General features: G+C 46.5%; 1 protein-coding gene and 1 long non-coding RNA gene across 5 annotated transcripts in view; both read left to right on the top strand.

Annotated features, from left to right (window-relative positions):
• Nucleotides 1-526: 526 nt before the first annotated feature.
• CYP46A1 (cytochrome P450 family 46 subfamily A member 1) overlaps nucleotides 527-22,916 on the top strand; it is a 43,422-nt gene continuing 21,032 nt past the window's right edge. For 2 of the 4 annotated variants that reach the window (XM_005562186.5, XM_073998174.1), the window contains exons 1-5: nucleotides 527-801; nucleotides 7,329-7,409; nucleotides 8,027-8,108; nucleotides 15,942-16,015; nucleotides 16,489-16,575. In XM_005562186.5, the coding sequence (XP_005562243.1) occupies nucleotides 683-801; nucleotides 7,329-7,409; nucleotides 8,027-8,108; nucleotides 15,942-16,015; nucleotides 16,489-16,575 (443 nt within the window). In that variant the 5' untranslated portion in view covers nucleotides 527-682. The remainder of the gene's footprint in view (nucleotides 802-7,328; nucleotides 7,410-8,026; nucleotides 8,109-15,941; nucleotides 16,016-16,488; nucleotides 16,576-22,916) is intronic. The other 2 variants (XM_045396970.3, XM_073998173.1) reach the window with 1 other exon arrangement.
• On the top strand, nucleotides 1,049-1,891 carry LOC141407327 (uncharacterized). The gene is made up of 2 exons (XR_012416100.1): nucleotides 1,049-1,126; nucleotides 1,656-1,891. It is a non-coding gene; the product is annotated as an uncharacterized lncRNA (long non-coding RNA).

A 22,916-nucleotide genomic window follows, 5' to 3' on the forward strand; every position in this document is an offset into this window, starting at 1 on the left:
ATGCGGACTATCCGGGCGGAAGAGGCGCCCCGGGACAACTGGAGAACAACTTTGGGGTTCTGGGGTTCCAAGGAGAAGTTTGGCAACAGTCGGCGTCATGCGGACTTCTGCAAGCTGGGATGGGGCTTCCGGGCAGGTTTTGGGGAGAAAGGAAGGGGCCTAAGACCGCGCGCGGAAAGATGCCGTTATTTGGCGGCGCCGAAGTGGGCGGAGCCAGCCAGCAGGACTTCGCGCCGCCGCCGGGCCAGAGCGAGGGGGATCGGCGTTGCCAGGGACAACGCGTTCTGGGCGGAGCTGCTGCTGGGGCGGACCTGAGTCTGAGGAGGTGGGGGCGGAGCCTGGGGGGCTGAGCCAGAAGCTGAGTTGTGATTGGTGAAGACTACATGCTCGGGGCGGGGCCCGGGCTGGGGCCGTGTGGAGGTTGGGGCGGAGCTTTGGGGGGCGGGGCGGGGCGGGGGAGGGCCCCGAGCTCCGGAGCCGGAGGCGGAGACGTGGTTGGCGGGGACGGTGCGCCCTGGGAGGGGTCGGAGTCGGCGGGGGCGGAGCCGAGCGGGCGGGGAGGGTGCTGGGTCGCGCCGGGCCTGGGGCCGAGGCGGCGCGCGGCGCTGACAGCTGAGTCGGCTCGCGGCCTCCCGGCCCCCTCGGCGCCCGGCCCGACCCTGGCCTGGCTTGCCCCGGAGCCATGAGCCCCGGGCTGCTGCTGCTCGGCAGCGCCGTCCTACTCGCCTTCGGCCTCTGCTGCACCTTCGTGCACCGCGCTCGCAGCCGCTACGAGCACATCCCCGGGCCGCCGCGGCCCAGGTGAGCGGGGCTGGGGGCGGGGCCTGGCTGGGGCGCTGGAACTGGGGACCGGGGGACCGCGTCTAAGCCGGCGTCCAGGCCGGGGGTCCGGCCTCGCCTTGTGCGCGCGGCCCCTGCGAGACGGCGGCCCGGAGAGGGGCGCTAACTATTCTTAGTAACAAATTACTCACAGCCGCAGCAGCTGCTGGGCGCCCACCGCGCACAGCTGGGCCCCACAAACGTGATGTCAGCGACAGCCCTCTCAGGTAGGCGCTATGGTTACCCCATCGTTCAGACGAGGAGACTGAGGCGCGCAGAGGCGAAGTCACCTGCCCAAGGTCACACGGTTGGTAAGCCTAGATTTAAGCCCAGGTCAGCCTGCCTCCAAAGTGGGCGCTGTTAACTTTGAGACTTGGAAAGGGTCAGCCTGGATTGGAGCACGCTGTACTTCAGTCATGTTTCCTTTTGTTTGTATTTCTGTTCTGGGACACCCCATTTGTCTTCTCCTTAGTACTTACAATTCCATTCTTGGTCCCCACCCCCACGCAACTTACACCCCCCGCAACTTGCCACCCCCCCCCCAGCTTAGCTTTGTGAAGCTTAAATTAAATGTGTCATTTCCCTGCTCCAAGGGCTTCCCATCACTTGACAACTAAATGCAGTTCTAAATTAAGTCGGCTGCATGGCCCGCGAGGCCCCTGCCGAGCTCTCCGAACCCACTCTCCTCCTTGCTCTTCCCTCTTGCTTTCTCACTACTGCCCCCAGCCTTTCTCCTCCCAACCTCCCCTTCCCCCCGCCCCCGCAGCTTGCCTCCCTCAGGGTCCTTTTCTCAAGCCTGGGCCTGGCGGGCTTCTTCCTCTGCTCCTCTCAAACAGGCCTCGCCGAGCACCTTGTGTAAAGACCACCCAGCCCCAGACTTCTCAGGGGCCATCACCTCTGAAGTTACCTTCTTTCCACCTGTTGACTGTCTGTTCACTTGTTGACTGTCTGTCTCCCACTCTAGAATGTGAGCCCCGGGAGGACAGGGACACTCGGTGTTCGCTTGTGTATCCCCAGTGCCTGGCATGTTACAGAAGCTCAATAAATATTTGTTGAATGAATGAATAAACAATGGTATTAGACACACTTTTTAAAATCTCAGGACATGAACGTTCTGGAAGGCACCCTTCTCCAGCACAAGCCAGATGTATTGGCATTAGAAGCCTGAATCTCTGCTTGACGGGTTCAGGAAAGATCTCTGTGACTGGTGACATAGGGAGACAACTGTTCTCCCTGCTGGCTCTTTGCCCTTCTGGTGCTTTCTCTCTTCTTGCTTAGCTCCTCTGCCTTCTACTTTACCTGGATGGTTCTTCTCCCCAGCCTTCCAGGTTTGGCTTCAATGCTAACTCCTCAGGGAGGTTCCTCCTGCTCCCCCCAAAATATTATGTTCATTTTATAAACCCTGAAGTCACTGTAATTTTCCTTTACAGCATAATGTTAATTGGGTAATTATTTGTGCAAGCTCTTGTTAAGTGTCTGTCTTTTCCATGGGCCCCTGTCTGTCTCAGTCACTACTGCGTCCCCGACATGTAGCAGCACACGGTACATGCATAGTAGACACTTGATCAATAGCGATTCAAGGTTGAATGGTGGAAATTTCCCATAAGTTCTGTGATGTACACTATCACCCTCGCAAGTTTTCAGATCAGCCATCAGCACTTAGAATTGAATGAGTTTGGTGCTTATTCTGATAAGTTTCATCGTTACTTGGTCTTCTCATAAACTCAGATGACCTGTTCTGGTCTCTGTGTCTTGAGAAAGCAGAACTTAAATCATCTTTTAAAAATTGAAATGTAACTTGCATTCCATAAAATTTATTCTTAAATGTATGATTCAGTGGTTTTTAGTATATTCACAGCACTGTGCAGCCATCGCCATCAATTTCAGAACTGTTTTGTCACCCCAGAAAGAAACCCTGTACCCATTAGGCATCACTCCTCATTTTCCCCCACCCCTCACAGCCCTACAATCATTAATCTGCTTTCTATCTCTATGGATTTGCCTATTCAGGACATTTCATATAAATGGAATCACACAATATGTGGCCTTTTGTGTCTGGCATCTTTCACTTAGTATAATGTTTCAGAAGTTCATTCATGTGGTAGCATGTGTCCTTACTGCTTTCCTTTTTATGGCTAAATTCTTCCCAAATCTTATACCACAAAGCCTACATGTGACCTGAGTGTGTGGGGTGCGGAGGGAGGAGTGGGAGGAAGATGAATATAATCATGATTGGGCTCTGTATTGTAAGGAGGTGAACTGAACAATGCATATATAAAAAGATTTTGGATTAAAAATTGGTTAGTGGTCAAATATAAAACTGCACTAAATGAAAGTTCTGGAACCTCTTCTAGCAGAAACCCGATGCCTTGGCATTAAAAGGCTAGATCTTTAAACTATGGTTGGCGACACTGTGGTTGACTAGAGATCTGTGTGTTGAGTCCCCAGTAGTGGCATTTGTGCCTGGGAACCCTATGACTTTGCCAGCTGGCAGGAAAGGAACCCTCTCGCTGCAACTCTTCATCCTCCTCATTCTGCAGGAGGCCCTCCCTGAGTGCTCCTCCTCTGTGCTTTTCTTACCACATCCTACTGCATGGATCCGTGTAACAGCTGAAAACTCAGACCCCCCACACTCAGATCCCACACAAACACTTGTAGCTTCTTTATTTCTCTGTCACTGTTCTGACTTTCCTCATCAGCCCCTACTCTCCTGGTAATGTGGGAATGGATGTAAACTTGACAATGAAAGGTCTCTCTCTCCCAATTTTTATTTATGTGGGGATAAATTGACTCCTGGACAGTGCTGGTTCTACTCCTACTTGCCCAGTTGCTGGGGTGAGGCTGTTCAACAAGGAGCAGGGTGGCCAGCCATGGGGGAGCCCCACAGCTGGCTCTGGCAGGTGCTGCATCTGATGGGCTTTGGGTGCCCAACTGAGCACTCACCACCCTGCCCCTCTGGCATGAGCCACAATCATGGCCCCTCACCCTCACACTCTTCCACTACTGCAGCATTCCCTTCATCCCTCTGGGTGACTTCACCGTGGGCTCTCCAGATGGCCTCTGCTCTTTTCACTGGCCAAGGCTTTCTCTGCCCACAGGAGAGCTTGGGTCCCCACTCAGCCAATCATGGTGTTGCTGGAAACTGGATGTGCTGGAGAGGTGTGGGGGGGGGCGGGCAGTGGGGGGTTGCCTCTCCTCTCTCCCAGGGCTGCTCTGCCATGTCCAGTCTATCACCAGGGACATGCCAAGTGGGCTTGGCATGCCTGCCAAGATGCTGAGCAACAAGTCCCCATGTCTGGCCATGGTGTCAGCCTTACCTGCTTGTTTCTAACACCTGGGTCTTCCTGTTCTGTTGTTGCCTCCCCAGCGCCCCCTGCAGTTGTCAGAAGGAATGGGTTTTTGTTCCCTTTCTTGCTGGGCCATGGGGACCCCACCCCTCTCTGTGCCCTCTGTCTTCCTGAGATGGCACTCACCTTCCTTCCCATGTGGCACGGAACCCCAGGGGTTAGGGTGGAAGCTCTGGGCTCAGACTCTGTCCTCACTTAAGTGACTAAAAACTGAGAACATTCCCCCAGAATGTGAGCTTTGGGAAGTGAGAGCGAGGACACTAGATTACTCTGGAAATACATCCAGGCATGTGTGATGTCCACAGCCCATCTTCCGGTAAGTTCAAGGCCACTCACCTGGCGTGAGCCTCCACTGCAGGCAGGCGGCCACCCTGCACTTCCTTCCCCAGGGCGTTTATTCGCCTACTCTCCCTGCTTCAGTCCCCATCACCTCCCCCTCCATCCGCACTCTCAGCTTTTATTCTTGCCTCCTACTTCCCTGAGCAAAGGGAGCAGCCGGTGAGTTTCCTTCCTGGGCTCCACTGAGCAGCTGCCCACCTCCCGCCCCAGGCCCACGCGTACCTTCCAGCTGTTCCGGGAGGGTAGCCCAGGCCAACCTGCCCCCTCTGCTCAGCAACCCTGTCCCAGGAGCACCCCCCTCCGCTCCCCCCCACCATCAGCGCTCTTCCTCCTCTTCTACATCATCCCCATTTTTATATAATATGCAAAAATTCAAAGCTTGGAACAAAACCCTTTCCTTCACCCTCACGTTCCCCTGCAGCTGCCGCCCCCTATGGTAACCCACCTGGCTGACTGCCTGTCTTTGGGCCTCTCCTTTCTCCCCTCTGGTTCTTTCTGCCCCATACCTCTCCACCAAACTTGCTGGGGGCCAGGTTCCCGGTGATCTCCATGTTGTCGAACCCAGCCATCAGCCCTGGATCCTCGTCTGACCTGGCCCCCAGCAGCCTGGGCAGAGCCGATTTCCCCTCCGCCTTGTCCCGCATCCTCCCCTGACTTCTCACCCACTCTCCTGGCTCTCCTCCCCTCCTCCCTAGCGCTCCCGCTCAGGGCACTTGGCTGGCTGTCCCTATGCTCCCAACTTCTCAGTGATGGCTCAGTTCTTGGTCCTCTTCTCTGTCTGTATCCATTCCCTTGTGGCCTCATCCAGTCACTGGGCTGGAAATGCCACTTTTCTGCTGTGGGCTCTCAAATTTATGTCTCTGGCCTACAGCCCTTCCCCGGGTTCCAGATCTGAGTGTCTAACTTCCTGCTCAAGAGTCCACCACAAACTTTACTGGTCCCAAGCCAAGCTCCTAATTTCATCTGCTTATCTGAGATTGAGATGATCCTGAGATAAGAAATGAAGTGTAAGTAGTTTAGGAGGTGGGGGATGATCCCAGGTTGAGCAGTAGGAGGGGAGTGGATAAAGAAGATAAACAAACCAATAAAACAAGTTACCTCTTGGGAAAACTGAGGTGCAATTCCCTGGGAACCCTGGGGACTTGTGTACAGTGCATGCCCAAAGCTACCAAGCTACCCCGGAAGTGGAGGGGCTGAGGTCATTGGTGGAGTGCTTCTCGAAGTGGGTTCATCTCCTGTGGGCAGAGCCAGAGACAGCCCTGGCAAATTGCAGGGGATGGGCACAGTGGCTCTGCCACCCCAACCAGCTCCTCCTCATCTTGGTAGATGTCGGCTCCATCCATTCTTCCAGCAGCCCAGGCCAGAAGCCCAGAGTCATCCTCATACCCCCATAGCCAAACGGCACGTTTCAGTGCTCAGCCTCACAGTGCATTCAGAATCTGATCCCTTCTTGTTGTTGCCTCTGCTGCCCTGGTCTGTTCTGAGCCCTCATCACCTCTCCTAGTCCCTCCCTGTCACTAGTGTCCCTGCTTCCTCCCCTACCCTGGTTGCTCTCTGCAGTCCTGCAAAACAATCCATTCAAACCCAAGTCAGAGCCCATCTCTGCTCTGCTCAAAACCCTCCGGTGGACCCCAGCTCACCAAAGTCAAGGCAAAAATCTGGACCACAGCCCACAAGGCTCTACGTGACCTGCCCCCAGTCTTGGTGACCCCACCTTGTACTCTGTTTCCCTCAAGTACTCTGCCTGAGCCACACTGTCCAAGCACACTCTGACCTCAGGACCTTGGCACCTGCTGTTCACATTGCCTGGAAGGCTCTTCTCCCGCTTCTTGCAGGTCTCATCTCACAAACCACCCTCTTAGAGGGATATTCCTTGCCCTGCCTGTGTTAACCCATTTATTCCTGAGGTTACAGTTTTTTTGAATTTGAAAAATCAGACCTTGGCGATGACCTTGAGCAGCAGGACATACATAACTTCCACAAGCTTAGCATTCCAATAATGGAACACCAGGCATAAATGGGTTTTACACGGACACCCGCACACTCATTCCCCAGCACTTCCTCTTCCCCATACTCTGTTCTCTTTTTCTCCTATCACCCTTGGACGTTGTCTTTATTTGTTTATTTACTCTCCGTCTCTCCCTGGGAGAATGTGATTTTGTTGTCACCCATTGGGGATGCTGCAGTGAGCTCGGTAGGAGTAAAGTCATACAGGAGACTTGGTAGGAATAAAGTCATTCCAGGAGTCATGGGCCCCCTGGAATGAGCTTCAGGATGACACTGCATTGGCTTGTTTACAAGTTGGTGAACACAGCAGATTTATATGACCAAACCATCCCTTGCTGAGAAGGGCTTTGGGGAGCCCTGGTACCAGCTGTGCAATTGTGGGTAAATGACTTCACCCTTCCATCTTGGCTGTCCTATGTCCTATACAATATGGTTAATAACGGATTGATCAGCCATATGGGGAGGTTGGAGGGGTGAAGCCTAGCATGGTGCCCAGCGTGGTTAGTATTGGGGAATATCTGAGGTGATTCCACACAATATTATTAAGTCCTTTCTATCTGCCAGCCCCCAACTTCTGTGCCAGGGAGACAGGAAAAGAAACCTGTTTCTTCTCCAGGAGGGTCTTTGGAGCTGGTCAGACCTGGGTTTGCATCCTGTCTTTATTCTTACGGCCTGGTGTCCCTGAGCCAGTGCTGTAACCTCCCCATGCCTCGGTCCTCCTGTCTGTGAAGTGGGCCTCGTAATAAGATCTTGTGGGGAAGGGACCGTTCTTTCCTGTTGAATGCTGGTAAGCCTAATGTTTCCCATTTCTTCTAGTTTCCTTCTAGGACACCTCCCCTGCTTTTGGAAAAAGGATGAGGTTGGTGGCCGTGTGCTCCAAGATGTGTTTTTGGATTGGTGGGTTCTCATTTGTCACTTGTTGCCCTTACTCCAGGTTCCCTTGGGGCAGCTCCCCCAACCCAATCCAGCACACAGACTCCCAGCCTCACCTTTCCCTAGACCAGGTTACTCCCAGCCTCAGCAGTTCCTCCCCTGAGTGGAGGCAGGTGAGACTGGCTTGGAAGCCATGCTCTGCCATTCATCCACTGCAGGACCTTAGACCAGCCGTCAGAAGCTCTCTGAGCCTCAGTTTCCTCATCTGTAAAGTGGTTGGGGGGTGTGACTAGGTAAGAGTCGTTGTTTGGTGTGACACGTTTTTACATTGTTCAAAGCACTTTCAAAGATGCAAATAATTCGATTCCCAGGACAACCTTTTGGGACGATCAAAGAAGGGATGTTTCCAACCCTATTCCATGGCTGTGGAAACTGAGGCCTGGTGGGGGACGTGACTTGGCAAGTGAGCAACAGGGCAGAACCTTGCCCCCAGGGCTCCTGGGCCCCAGCACAGCACTCTTCTGGTAGCCCTCATTGAGCACCTTCTGGGACGGGACACATCTGTTTCTCTGCTGGGCGGGGTTGGTGATAGTCATACCTCAGTTGGTTGACAGTTTCCTTCGGGTCACTTTGGTTTCCAGGGCTAAGAAGTATGGACCTGTTGTGCGGGTCAACGTCTTCCACAAAACCTCAGTCATCATCACGAGTCCCGAGTCGGTTAAGGTAGGAGGCAGAGTGGTTTCCATGAGGGAGTTCCCTGCCTTTTCTTGGGTTGGGGGAGTGAAGCCAGGTCCCAGAGACTTTGGAGGAATGTTCCAGAGCCAGGCACATTTTGGCTGGTTTCCCAAAGATCCAGAAGGGAATGGCATCTTTCCCTCTAAGCACCCACTGCTTGGGGACTCTTGCAAGCATTGCTGTTTGATGTGGGGAGTAGATGGGGACCTTGCTGTCCCCATTTGGGTTGGAAGTTTTGCCCAACTGGTGCACACATGTTTAGTTTGCCTCTCTTTGCCTCAGTTCCTTCATCTGTGAGATGGGAATTATAACCCTAACTCCAGGGCTATGATGAGTTAAAAATTGATCAATTTATTTAACAAATAAAATGTCAAAACATCCTTAAATAGTGCTTACTATGTACTTTTTTATGCACTTCACAATTAGTGACTCATTTAATCCTCATAGGAGTAGGGACTCTTATTAGTCCTTTGGCCAACATGGTGAAACCCTGTCTCTACTAAAAATACAAAAATTAGCTGGGCATGGTGGCAGGTGCCTGTAATCCCAGCTACTCGGGAGACTGAGGCAGAAGAATTAGTTGAACCCAGGAGGTGGAGGTTGCAGTGAGCAGAGATCGCACCATGGCACTCCAGCCTGGGTGACAAAAGTGAAACTCCATCTCAAAAAAAAAGGGCCAAGCACAGTGGCTCATGCCTGTAATCCCATCACTTTGGGAGGCCGAGGCAGGTGGATCGCCTGAGGTCAGGAGTTCGAGACCAGCCTGGCCAACATGATGAAACCCCCATCTCTACTAAAAATACAAAAATTAGCCGGGCGTCGTGATGCATGCCTGTAATCCCAGCTACTTGGGAGGCTGAGGCAGGAGACTCGCTTGAACCCGGGAGGTGGATGTTGCAGTGAGCCAAGACTGCACCACTGCACTCCAGCCTGGGCAACAAGAGTGAAACTCTATCTCAAAAAAAAATTGATATAATACTCAAAAAAAAAAAAAAAAGACAGCTTAACATTCCTAGCTACTTGGGAGGCTGAGGCAGGAGAATCACTTGAACCCAAGAGGCGTTCCCACAGCACTCCTGCCTGGGTGGCAGAGTGAGACTCCATCTCCAAAAAAGAGAGAAAAAAAAAAAAGAAATGAAATGAGGAAACCAAGGCAGGTGATATTATCTATCATGTCTGCCATGAAGGTTCTAAGAATGGGCTTCTGCTATGGAGTTAGCAGAAGTGGGCTCAACTCTGGGCTCTGCCACCAACTGGCTGTGGGACCTTGGACATGTTGCTTCATCATTCTGGGCCTCCGTTTCCTCATCTGTGAAATAGGGATGGTGCCTCTGTTACAGGATGGTTGTAATAATAGAACTAAAATAATATAAATGAGCCATCTAGCCCCTGCCTGGCACACAGCGATTGCTCAATAAACAATGATGCATTTTTTTCTTACTGTGGGTGCGCAGCAGACGTGTGGGGCAATTCTCTGCAACGGAGGGTGGCTGTAGTGACTCTGAGAGGGATAAAATACAACTTAGGTTCAAGACCAGGAGACAGGTTGAATGAATAACCAGGAATCTCTAGTAGAATGTTAAAAATGATTTTTCATAAAAAATTTAATTTCAAACATAGACACAGTTTAAGACTTGCTAAAGCATGCTACCAAAAAGCATGCACGAAGACTTTTGTGATGCTTAATGAGAAAAGAAGTTTAAAGATATATATTGATATAGTGAATTATACTGATTGATATTCAAATGTTAAACCAACCTTGCATTCCTGGTCATGATAAATTATCTTTTAATTACTGTTAGATTCAATTTACTAATATTTTGTTAAGAGTTTTTGTTTCTATGTTTATTTGATTCTTGTAATGTCTTTGACTAGTTTTGATATCAGGTTAATACTGACCTCATAGGATAAGTTGGGAAGTGATAACTTCCTCCTCTATTTTTTGTAAAAGTTTGTATGGGAGTGATGTTATTTCTTCTTTTAATATTTGATAGAATTCACCAGTGAAGTCGTGTGGGCCTGGAGTTTTCTTCGAGGGAAATTTTAATTTTTTTTAAGTTACAAATTTAATTTTTTTACATTGTATGTTTTAAAGTTTAAATTGTGATAAAATGTACATAACAAAATTTACCATTTTTAGGTGTAGAGTTCAGCAGCATTAAAGATATTCACATTGTTGTACATCCATCACTGCCATCCATCTCCAGAACTTTTTCTTTTTCTTTTTTTTTTTTTTTTTTTTTTTTGAGACGGAGTTTCACTCTTGTTGCCCAGGCTGGAGTGCAATGGTGCGATCTCGGCTCACCTCCACCTCCACCTCCTGGGTTCAAGTGATTCTTCTGCCTCAGCCTCCCAAGTAGCTGGGAATACAGGCATGAGCCACCACCCTGGCTAATTTTGTATTTTTAGTAGACACAGGGTTTCTCCATATTGGTCAGGCTGGTCTTGAACTCCTGACCTCAGGTGACCCACCCACCTCAGCCTCCCAAAGTGCTGGGATTACAAGCATGAGCCACCGTGCCTGGCCATCTCCAGAACTTTTTCATCTTCCCTAACTGAAACTCTGTATCCATTAAACAATAACTCCCCATTTCCCTCCCCTCAGACCCTGGAAACCACTATTCTGCCTTCTGTCTCTGTGAATTGGACTACTCTATGTGCTTCATACAGGTGTAATCATATGGCATTTGTCCTTTTGCATCTGATTTATTTCATTTAGCATAATGTTTTCAAAGTTAATTAATCTTGTAGCATGTTTCAGGATTTCCTTCTCTAGTTGACATATGGCATTCAGATTTTGTGTTTTCTTGAGTTTGATAATTCATGTATTTCAGGAGATTTTTTCACTTCACATAATTGCTTAAATTATTGGCATAAAGTTCTTTATAAGATTTTCTTCTTTTTTTTTTGTCTGTAGGATCTGTGATATGTTCCCTCTCTCATTCCTGAGGTAGTGATTTGGGTTTTCTTTTTTTTTTTTTGATCAGTTCACCAAAAGGTTTATCAATTTTATTCATTTTTCCAAAAAAGTAGATTTTGGTTTTATTGGTTTTCTTCATTGTTTGTCTATCTTCTATTTCATTGATTTCTCCTCCTCTTTTTTTTTTTTTTTTTTTTTTTTGTTGTTGTTGTTGTTGTTGAGATGGAGTCTTGCTGTCGCCCAGGCTGGAGTGCAGTGGCGTGATGTCAGCTTACTACAACCTCTGCCTCCCAGGTTCAAGTGATTCACCTACCTCAGCCTCCCGACTAGCTGGGATTACAGGTGCCCACCACTGCACCCAGCTAATTTTTATTTTTTTAGTAGAGATGGGGTTTCACCATGTTGGCCAGGCTGGTCTCGAACTCCTGGCCTCAAGTGATTCACCTGCCTCAGCCTCCTAAAGTGTTGGGATTACAGGCGTGAGCCACCACCCCCAGCCAATTTCTCCTTTTTCTTATTTCCTTTCTGTATTCACTTTGGGTTTAATTTGTTCTTGTTCTGATTTTTAGGATGGAGTTTAAACAATTGATTTCTGTTCTGTTTAAACATTTTTTCTATTCTAATGTAAGCATTCAGAGCTATACATTTCCTTCTAAGCACTGCTTTAGCACAAATTTACCACAAATTTAGATGTTTTATTTTCATTTGGTTCAAAATATTTTCTAATTTCCCTTGTGATTTATTCTTTGAACCATGGATTATTTGGATATATGTTATTTAATTTTTAAATATTAGGAAATATTCTAGATATCTTTCTGTTATTGATTTCTAATTTAATTCTGTAAAGTCAGAGAGAATACTCATCATCATGATTTCAGTCCTTTTAAATTAATTGAAATTTGTTTTATGGCCCAGCATATGGTTCATCAAAGTGAATGTTAACGAACCCTTAAAAAGAGTGTGTATTGTGTTACTGTTGAATAAAGGGTTTTAGAAATGTCGATTAGGTCAATTTGGTCAATAGTGTTATTCAAATCTTTTAAATCCTTTCTAATTTTCTGTCTACTTGTTCTAGTGGCAGGGCAAGGAATGTTGAACCCTTCAGAATCATAGATTTATTTATTTCTACTTTCAGTTCTATTAATTTTGCTTCCTGTATTTTGAAGTTATGTTATCAGGTGTGTACACGTTTAGGATGGATTTGACATTTGATCACGTTTATGATGAATTGACTCTTTTATCCTTAGAAATGTTCGTCTTTATTCTTAATAACATTCTTTACTCTAAGTATATTTTGTATACTTTAAGCCATTCCAGCTTTATTATTATTATTATTCTTTTGAGAAGGAGTTTTGCTCCTGTTGCCCAGGCTGGAGTGCAATGGCGTGATCTTGGCTCACTGCAACGTCCGCCTCCCAGGTTCAAGCAATTCTCCTGCCTCAGCCTCCCAACTAGCTAGGACTACAGGTGCCCACCACCATACCCAGCTAATTTTTGTATTTTTAGTAGAGATGGAGTTTCACCATGTTGGCCAGTCTGGTCTTGAATTCCTGACCTCAAGTGATCTGCCCACCTCAGCCTTTCAACGTGCTGGGATTGCAGGCATGAGCCACTGTGCCCAGCCTCCATTCCAGCTTTCTTATGCTTAGTGTTCCATGGTATATCTTTTTCTATTATATTACTTTTAACCTATCTGCATTTTTATATTTAAAGTGGGTTTCTTATAGATAGCACATAGTTGATTCTTGCTGTTTTATACAGTCTGACAGTCTCTGCCTTTAATTAGAGTGCTTAGGTCGTTTACATTTACTGTAATTATTGATATGACTGTGTTTAAATCTACCATGTTACTGTTTGTCCCACCTGTTGTTTGTTCCCTATTCCTCCTTTCCTGCCTTCTTTTGGATTAAGTATGCTTTAGTATTCTGTTTCATCTCTACTATTGTCTTGTTGATTGATTGATTGAGACAGGATCTCACTCTGTTCCCCAGGTTTCATAGCTCATCACAGCCTCAAACTCCTGGGCTCGAGCAATCCTCCCACCTCAGCCTCCTGAGTAACTGGGACTACCACCATGCCCAGCTAACCACTGTTATCTTATTGGTTCCTTTTCTCTCTTCCTTAGTGGTTTTCATAGGGTTTATAATTTCATCTTTAACTTATATAAATATATCTTCAAATAATATTATACCACTTCATCTCTGTCTACTGTTAAGATTTTTCTCTTTATCACTGATATCAGTAATTGATTATGATCTGCCTTGGTGTACTTTATTTGCTGTACTTTTCTTTGTGTTAATTCTATTTGGGATCCTTTGAATTTCTTACATATGTGGGTTCCATGATCATATTAGTAATAGATGTTTTATAGTTCTTATCTACTAGTTCTATCATTCCATTATCTGGGCCTAGGTATAGGTCATAATATCCTGCTTTGTGGCATGTCTAATGATTTTTTATTGGATACTGGACATTGTGAATTTTACACTTTTGGGCACTAGATTTTGTTATATTCCTTTAAAGATTGTTTGACTTCATTCTGAGAGATGATAAAGTTACTTGCAGATCAGTTTGATCCTTTCCAGGCTTGCTTTAAGGCTTTTATAAGGGTGGGTCTAGAGTAGACTTTTACTTGAGAGCTAGTTTAGCCCCACTGCTAAGGAGTGACCATTCTGGGGCCTCTACTGAAGGTCTTGTGTCTGAGGTTTGTCTATTCTGGGTAGTGGAAACTTGAATAATTATTGGCCCCGTGTAAGCTCTGAGAATTCTTCAGTCTGTAGTCACCCAGTAATTCTTCTTTCCCCAGCAGTTGTTTTGGCCGGTCTTCTGAAGTTCCACCCTACATTTGCATAGATTGCATACATCCGAAGACCCAAGGGACCCCATGCGGATTGCTGCATAGGAGCTCCTTCTATGCATAGCTTCTCTCTGGTACTTTGTCCTACTAATTTTGGCCTCCTTTGGTCTGCCTAGCCTCTGATCTCTGTCTATTCAACTTGGCACGTCTGCTGGACTGCATTTAGGTCTTTTCTCTTTGTGCTGCTGTCCTGGAATTGCCTCTGGGTAGAAAGCTGGGTAATCGTAGGTCATAGGTCTCACATTTTCCCCCTCCTTCTCTTGAGGTTCACAATCGTGCACTGCCTGTTGTCCAGTGTCTGAAAGCAGACATTTCATACATTTCCCAGGTTTTCTGATTGTTTATGGCACAAGGGCAAGTCCTTAGCAGTTTCTCCTTCCTGGGTGGAAGTGTGCCATCAGCGTGTGTGTGACCAGAGGAAGCAGCAAGGCACTGGGGGTTCCCTGTGCATCCCTCACATCCCGCAATTTATGTCACCAGACCATCACAGGATCCCCAGCCTCTGGAACAGCAGGCCATGGGAGTGCCTGGTTGTGAGGGGTCACCTGGTCAGACCCTGACTAAGGCTACTCTGCCTTAATGGTAGGGATCTTCAGTTCAATCTAAGAATGACTCACTTAGACCTCAGCTGACTCTAGGGTATTTGAGAGGGGCCTGTAAAGTGGGCATTTACTGTCACAGTCTTCCTCTTGGTGGGACAGAACTTGGGTTACAAATGACAGTGTTTGGGGTACATTTGAGGTCCCTGGAATGTGGTTCATGACACAAAGTCAGCCACTTCTGGGGCTTCCTTTCAGCTGAAAAATCGATGTTAGACTCCCAGGAGCTAATCTCAGAGAAGCTAGCAGCACCCGGGTTGACTGATATTTGAGTCATCCTCTTACTGCTTCCCAGCACCCACAGGATAAAGTAGTAGCTCAGAGAGCAGGCCTCTGGGCTCTGGGCCCTGCAACCCCTGCAGCCCCTTCCCACTCATGCACCTCTGCCTGAATGTTCCAGGGAACCTGTGCTCCCTTGGTCTGGATCATAGCCATTTCTCCCCTCTCTCCACAGCAAATTGCCTGGATTCAAATCCTGTGTCTACCATTTACTATGTGTGTAACCTTGGGTCAATTTTAAACCTCAGTTTCTCCATGTTTGTGTAAGATGAGCATAAAAACAACACCTGCAGCCAGGCGTGGTGGCTCATGCCTGTAATCTCAGCAACTTGGGTTGACTGGGCATTGAGTGAATTGCAGGGTGCAGCTGTGCACCTGGCATTTATTGAGCACCTGCTGTGTGCCGGGCACCATTCTTAGCACTTCTCATGTAGAACTGACACTCTTCACAACAAACTTGCCAGGAGGAACTCTTCTTATATCCATCTAAGATGAGGAAACTGAGGGGCAGAGGAGGTGAGTAACTCATCCAGGGTCCCAGAGTTAGCACGTGATGCAGCAGGGATGCTGAGCCCAGATCCAAATTGAAGCTGGCTGACTACACAGCCCATACTGTTAACCACTGGGCAATCCTGCCTCAAGAGCTGTTGGCTAATGTTACTATTGTTACCATCCAGCTCTCGGTGAGGTAAGTTGAGTTTTCCTCCAGGGAGTCTTCATTGACTGCCCGGGTGGAGTGCATGCTAGCAATATGAAATTTGTGCCGAGTGTCCTTCCTATGTCCCAGAAGCCCTTCCTCTCCCAGAAGGGCTTCTCCCTTCTCACTCTGGTTTCAGAGCAGCATTTGCCTTTTCCTGTTTTGCTGCTCTGGAAGGTGACATGGTACGGGGTTCCAAGTGTGACATTGGAGTGAGCAAGCCCTCCCCACACTCCCTGACTGTACGTCCATAGGAAAATCACTTCGCCCCTCTGTGCTGCATTTTCACCATCCTCACACAGCTGATGTTACCTGAAGATAGGGAGGATTGTGTGGGATCATGCATGGGAAGTGGGCACACTGCGGCTGGGACTCAGTCAGTGGTGATTATTCTGGGCATGTCTCAGAAGAGCATTTTGCAGCTACTCACGGGTGCGTGAGACTATGTTGGTTTCTTGGGGATATTTAGAAGTTCCTGATGTCAACCAAGTACAACAAGGACTCCAAGATGTACCGTGCGCTCCAGACTGTGTTTGGTGAGAGGTAAGGAGGCGTGGTGGAAGGCCCGGGTGGGAGGTCAGGAGAGCCCTGCTGTGAGCGAGGGCCAGTGTGGTCCAGAATGTGGGGTGTAGAATTGAGCCTGAGGCCCTGGCTGCCAGGCATGTGATGAGTGTCCCGTAAACAGTGGCCCCACTCTTGTCACGAGCACTTTCCTCCTTCTCCCCCAACCTCCAGATGGCAGGGAATGTAGAGGCCACTGAGGTTGGCCTCACAATCATCCTGTTCCTTTTTAAGTTATTTTTAAAATTCCAGTAAAACTGACATAACATTCACCATTTTTCCCACCTTAGAGGGTACAGTCTAGTGGAATTCAGTACATTCACAATGTGGCGCAACCATTGCCACCACCTGGCCCCAAAACCATTCCCTCATCCCAAAATGTGACCCCAAGCCCATCACGCAGTCACTCCCCACCCCCCACCCTCTTTCCTGCATCAAGTGTGTGTCTCCTGCAGACTCTTCGGCCAAGGCTTGGTGTCCGAATGCAACTATGAGCGTTGGCACAAGCAGCGGAGGGTCATAGACCTGGCCTTCAGCCGGAGGTGAGTGTGGCCGGAGGCTCCGTGGCTCCCGCCTGTCTAGAGGCGGTGGGGACTGTTGAAGCGTACGTGGGCCTTGGGGAGGGAAGTGTCCACCCAAGGGGGCCTCACTCAGCTGAAGGGAGAGAAGGAAAAGGGGAAAGACAGAGTGTTGACAGTCAAAAGAGAGAGAGAGAGACAGGCTGGCCCAGTGGGGATGAATGAGGCTCCCATGCAGTTTGGGAACATCAAGGGCTGAGTGCCCATGATGGCCAGAAGCATGGGGGTTCCTGTTCTCCAAGAGCTCCCCCCATCAGACCTCATCACTCCTTGTCAGGGCTTCTTCTTTTATTCATTTTAGTTTTTGTGTTTTGGTGATATAGTTGTGCTTTGTATAATAATGTTTCAGTCGATGACGGAATGCATATGTGACAGTGGTCCCATAAAATTATAATGGAGCTGAAAATTGCTATTGCCTAGTGATGTTGTAGCCATGGTAATGTCGAAATGCAACGCGTTACTCGCATGTTTGTGGTGGTGCTGGTGTAAACAAACCTACTGCACTGCCAGTCATACCAAAGTCTAGCAGATGCAATTATGGACAGTACATAATATAGATAATGATAATAATTGACTATGTTACTGATTTATGTATTTACTACAATTTTAACCATTCTTTTAGAGTAGGTTCCTTCTATTTATATATTTTTTTAAAAGTTTACTGTACAACAGCCTCAGGCAGGTCCTTCAGGAGGCATCCACAAGAAGGCATTGTTATCATAGGAGATGACAGCTCCATGCCTGTTATTGCCCCTGAAGACTTTCCAGTGAGGCAAGATGCGGAGGTGGAAGGCAGTGATATTGATGATCCTGACCCTGCGTAGGCCTAGGCTAATGTGTGTGTTTGTGTCTTAGTTTTTCACAAAAAAGTTTTAAAAATAAAAAAAAATAATAAAGCATATAGAATAAGGATACAAAGAAGATAATATTTTTGTACAATTGAACAGTGTTTGTGTTTTAAGCTAAGTGTTATTACAGGAGTCAAAAATATTAAAAAATTGAGAAGTTTATAAAGTAAAAAGTTCTAGTAAGCTAAGGCTAATTTATTATTGAAGAAAGAAAAAAATTTTTAAACTCAGTGTAGCCTGTGTCTAGCTTTTATAAGTCTACAGTAGTGTGCAGTAATGTCCTAGGCCTTCACACTCACCATTCACTCACTGACTCACCCAGAGCAACTTCAGTCCTGCAAGCTCCATTCATGGTAAGTGCCTTATACAGGTGGACCATTTAAAAAAATCTTTTAGACTGTGTTTTTACTGTGCCTCTTCTATGTTCAGATATACAAATACATTGTGTTTCAGTAACCTGTTGCAGAGGTGTACAGCCTAGGAGCAATAGTCTAGACCGTATGGCCTAGGCATGGGGTAGGCTATACTGTCTAGCATTGTGTAAGTATACTCTGTGCTGTTCACACAATGAAGACATTCCCTAACGACACATTTCTCAGAATGTATCCTTGTCGTTAAGTAACACATGACTGTATTTTACTTTTTAAATAACTTTTATGGAGGTATAGTTCACATACCATACAGCTCACCCATTTAAAGTGTAAAATTCAATGGTGTTAGTTTATTCATAGAATTGTATAACCATCAACACAGTATATTTTAGAACATTTTCATCACCCTCAAAAGCAGTCATTCAGCTGGGCGTGGTGGCTCACGCCTGTAATCCCAGCACTTTGGGAGGCCAAGGTGGGCGGATCACCTGAGGTCAGGAGTTCATGACCAGCCTGGCCAACATGGAGAAACCACATCTTTACTAAAGATACAAAAATTAGCTGGATGTGGTGGCACATGCCTGTAATCCCAGCTACTTGGGAGGCTAAGGTAGGAGAATCACTTGAACCCGGGAGGTGGAGGTTGCAGTGAGCTGAGATCATGCCACTGCACTCTAGCCTGGGTGACAGAGCAAAACTCCATCTCAAAAAAAAAAAAAAAAAAGCAGTCACTCCCCATTTCTTCCCAATTCCCCTATCTGCTGCTGGCAACCACTAATTACTTTCTGTGTCTATGGATTTTTGCATTGTAGACATTTCATATAAATAGAATCATGCAATACAAGGTCCTTTATGCCTGGCTTCTTTCATTAGCATCATGTTTCTAAGGCTCATCCGTGGTGTCATCTATATTAATGCCTCGTTCCTTTTTATTGCCAAATAATATTTCATTGTATGGATATACCACATATCGTTTATCCATTCATCAGTTAATGGACTTTTGGGTTGTTTCCACTTTTTGGCTGTTATGAAAAATGCTGCTATGAGCATTTTTGTACAAGTGTTTGTATGGACGTATGTTTTCATTTCTCTTGGATAGTTACCTAGTGGAATTTCTGAGTCATATTGGTAACTCTATTTTAACATTGTAAAGAAGGTAATCTTTTACTTTGATATAATTTTGAATTTATAGAAAAATCGCCAGAATAGTGTAAGGGACTCTTGTATCTCTTTTACCCAGATTCACTTATTGTTTATTATTTAAATCACCATTTGCTTTATAATTTCTTCTCTTTATGAGTGTATATGTAAATGTATTTATCATTGTGTGTGTATACATATATTTTTTATATACTACATATTTTATAAAACCATTTAAGAGTAAGTTAGAGACATTGCACTCTCCACCTTTAAATACTTCCATGTGTATTTCCTAAGAACAATGACTACAAACTATAGTTTATCAAAATGAGAAAATTAATGATATTAATCTAATACTGTTATCTAATTCACAGTTCATATTCAAAATTTGTCATTTGTGCAGTTGTAGCTGTTTTATTTGTCTAAAACCTAATCCATGTTCATGTGTTTCATTTAATTCCCCTGTCACTTTAGCCCCCTTTATTCTAGAACAGTTCTCAGCCTTTCTTTGGCTTTCTTTACCTTAACATTTTTTAAGATGACAGGACAGTTTTGTAGATGGTCCTTCAGTTTGAATTTGTCAGCTGTCTCTCTGCACTGTTAGACTCAGGCTATCCCTCTTTAGTGGTAATGCTACAGAGTGATGCTGTGTCCTCCTTGGGGCATTGTATCAGGAGGCACATGCTACTGATCTGTCCCATTGCTGGCCATGTTAAGTTTGCTCAGTGGTTGAGGTGGTGCCTTCCAGGTTTCTCCACTGTGAAGCTACTCTTGACTATGTAATCTGTGGAGGACTGCATAAACATTCTTGCTGGAACTCTTGCTACAGCCTCCTTGTTGGCTACTCCTGTTTCCCACCTCCAATATATCCACTCACCACCCTGGAGAGATCTTGTTAAAACAGATATGACCATGCCACTCCTCTGTTCTGAAGCCATCAATGGCTTCCTATCAGCTGAGAGATGAAGATCAGACCCCATTCACCCTCAGTCTGCCCCTAAACCCCTCCAACCTTTGCATCCCCTCTCCCCAGCCTTTCTGGATACCACTATGCTCTTTCTGGCATCTCTGCTGTTCCCATTGCCTCAATGTGAACCTCTGGGGAATTCCTGTTCCTCCTTTGATACCCAGCTAAGATGTCACCTACTGAGGCTGAGTTCATGCCTCCATCAAGGCACCTGTCACACCCAATGCAGTGCTTCCATTCATGTCCACCTCCCTCACTAGACCACGGATCCCTGAAGGCAGAAGACGCACCCTGTCCCTGACTCCTGCGCCCAGCACCAGGCACCCCACAAGCCCTCCAGGAATGCCCATAGAGTGAATGAATGCGTAAGTGAATCAATGAATTGGAATAGCCTCAGTCTTACTGGAAAGTTGTCAGAAGTGAAAATGGGAAGGAATAGACTGGAAAGAGACATTTATTTAAAAAATACTTATTGTGCTGAGAGCCAGGGTTACAAAGGCCAGCCAAGCAAACTTCAGGAAGCTTTGAGGTTATGGGAGACATCAATTCTAACCAGATGATGGCCCACATGATCATGACATAACCATATCATTGTCTTGATGAAGCATCTCAGCACATAGAACCTCGTGAACAGTGCTTTATAGTTTATGAAGTGCTTTCACAGACATTTTCATTTTTTTAACTTTTTATACACATAGCATAAAGTTTACCATCTTAACCATTTTTAGGTGTGCAGTTCAGTGGTATTAAATTCATTCACATTATTACACAGCATCACCAGATATTTTTATTTTTTAATCTCACAATAAGGTGTCATCTTAGAGATGACTGTTTTATTGTAAATGCCAAATTTACAAGGCTTTATGAAAGAAACTTTAGAAAATGCCTATAAGTGTTTATGAAAGTATTCTTGAGCCTTGATGAATCCTAATTCACTAATGAAGAAAAAATAGGAACCACTGATGAGTTTCATCTCCAACCATTACCCACACAGAATATCCTTTCGTACTTTTAATAAAATTGTGAGAGTAAATTGCTAGTTTCTACTTTTCTAGATTTTGGTTTTATGGGAAGACCTTGGTCTGAGTCCACCAAGGGAGTCAGGATTTTATTGTTCACCTAACACTGTAGCCCAGTTTTGTTTCTACAATAGCTGTAAGAGATTCAGTGTTTCTGCAATAACTGGCCACATACTATCTGGATAATCAACTTAAATGTGATTTAAAAAAAAACAACAACAAATAATCTTGCAAATTTTACTTACCAACCATGTAATGGTTATGAGAAAAAGTCAAGGGTGTTGTGGGAGCATATATGGCACTTACCTGGGGCTCAAGAGTTATTGCCTGAGGAAGTGGCCTTTGAGTGTCCATCTGGAAAAGGGAGGCATTCAGGTAGTGATGGTTGTAGGGGACGGAGGGTGAGTGCTCCAGGAGAGGGGATGTGTGTGCACCAGCCCCAAGGTGGGCAGGAGCATTGTATTTGGAGGAGCTAAAAGGCCCTTGGAACAGGAAGGCAACGTTACAGGTAGAGGTCAGCAAGAAGTGGACTCCAGCTCTTAAGCTCAGATGAAGATTTTCATCCCCCTCCTAAGAGCAACAGCATGCTTCAAAGTGTTTTATGTTGCAAAGGGACCAGATGAGAGTGGAGAACCCCAGGCTCGCCTGCTGCCAGGCGTGTGCATGGGCTAGATGGGCAATGAAGAGCTGGTTACTACTTTAGTTTTTCTTCTCCCATTCTCTCTCTCTCTCTTTCTCTTTTTTAGAGACAGGGTCTCGCTCTTTCACCCAGACTGGAGTGCAGTGGTGTGACCATAGCTTACTCTAACCTAGGCCTCCTGGGCTCAAGTGATCCTCCTCCCTCGGCCTTTCAAGCAGCTGGGGCTACAGGAGTGTGCCACCACGCCCAGCTATTTTTTTTTTTTTGGTAGAGACAGAGTCTTGCTGTGTTGTCCAGGCTGGTCTGGAATTCCTGGCCACAAGCAATCCTCCTGCTTTCACCTTCCAAAGTGTTGGGATTTTAGGCATGAGCCCCTGGCCCTGGCCCCATTTTCTCTTTTTAAAAACTTTCTATTTGGAAATAATTTCAAATTTTCAGATATGTTTCAAGAATAAGAATAGGACAAAGAATACACATGTACTCTGTACTCAGATTAATATTAAAAGATTAACATTTCTAGAGCCGGGCACGGTGGCTCACGCCTGTAATCCCAGCACTTTGGGAGGCCAAGGTGGGCAGATCATGAGGTCAGGAGTTTGAGACTAGCCTGGCCAACATGGTGAAACCCCGTCTCTACTAAAGCTACAAAAATTAGCCAGCCATGCTGGCGCGTACCTGTAATCCCAGCTACTCAGGAGCCTGAAACAGGAGAATTGCTTGAACCCAGGAGGCAGAGGTTGCAGTGAGCCAAGATTGCACTACTGCACTCCAACCTGCATGATAGGGCAAGACTCCGTCTAGGAAAAACAAACAAACAAACAAACAAATAAATAAATAGAACATTTATTTGAATGATAAAAGCAGCATTTTCTCTTAGCAAAATTTCAGAGACATGTAATGTACAAAGTGGCAGTCCCCTTCTTCCAACTCCCTTGGGGTTGCCATTTTTGTGAGTTTGGAGTGCATTCTTCTGTATGTCTTTCTAAGCTCTGTGCCTGGGAGGGAGCCATGTGGGTTGGGAGCTCTGGGGTGCAAATGGTATCTGAGGACTCATTTCCACATAGAGATGGACACCATGATTGCTCAAGGACAGGCAGTGAAGTGGGAAAACAAAATGCTGCAGCTGGTGCCCAGGGCAGGGCAGGTAAGGAGAGCAGGCAATGGGAGTAGAGGGGCAGGAGGGGAACCGGGGCTGCCCTCTCATGGACTCTAGGAGGCCCAGAGTTTCTACACTGTCATGCCCCTTTGAGATCAGGGCTGAGGGGCCACAGTGACCAACAGAGGACCTGTGGAACTGTTAGGACAAGAGCAACAGAACAG

This window comes from Macaca fascicularis, chromosome 7 (assembly GCF_037993035.2).
Source record: "Macaca fascicularis isolate 582-1 chromosome 7, T2T-MFA8v1.1".
NCBI lineage: Eukaryota > Metazoa > Chordata > Mammalia > Primates > Cercopithecidae > Macaca > Macaca fascicularis.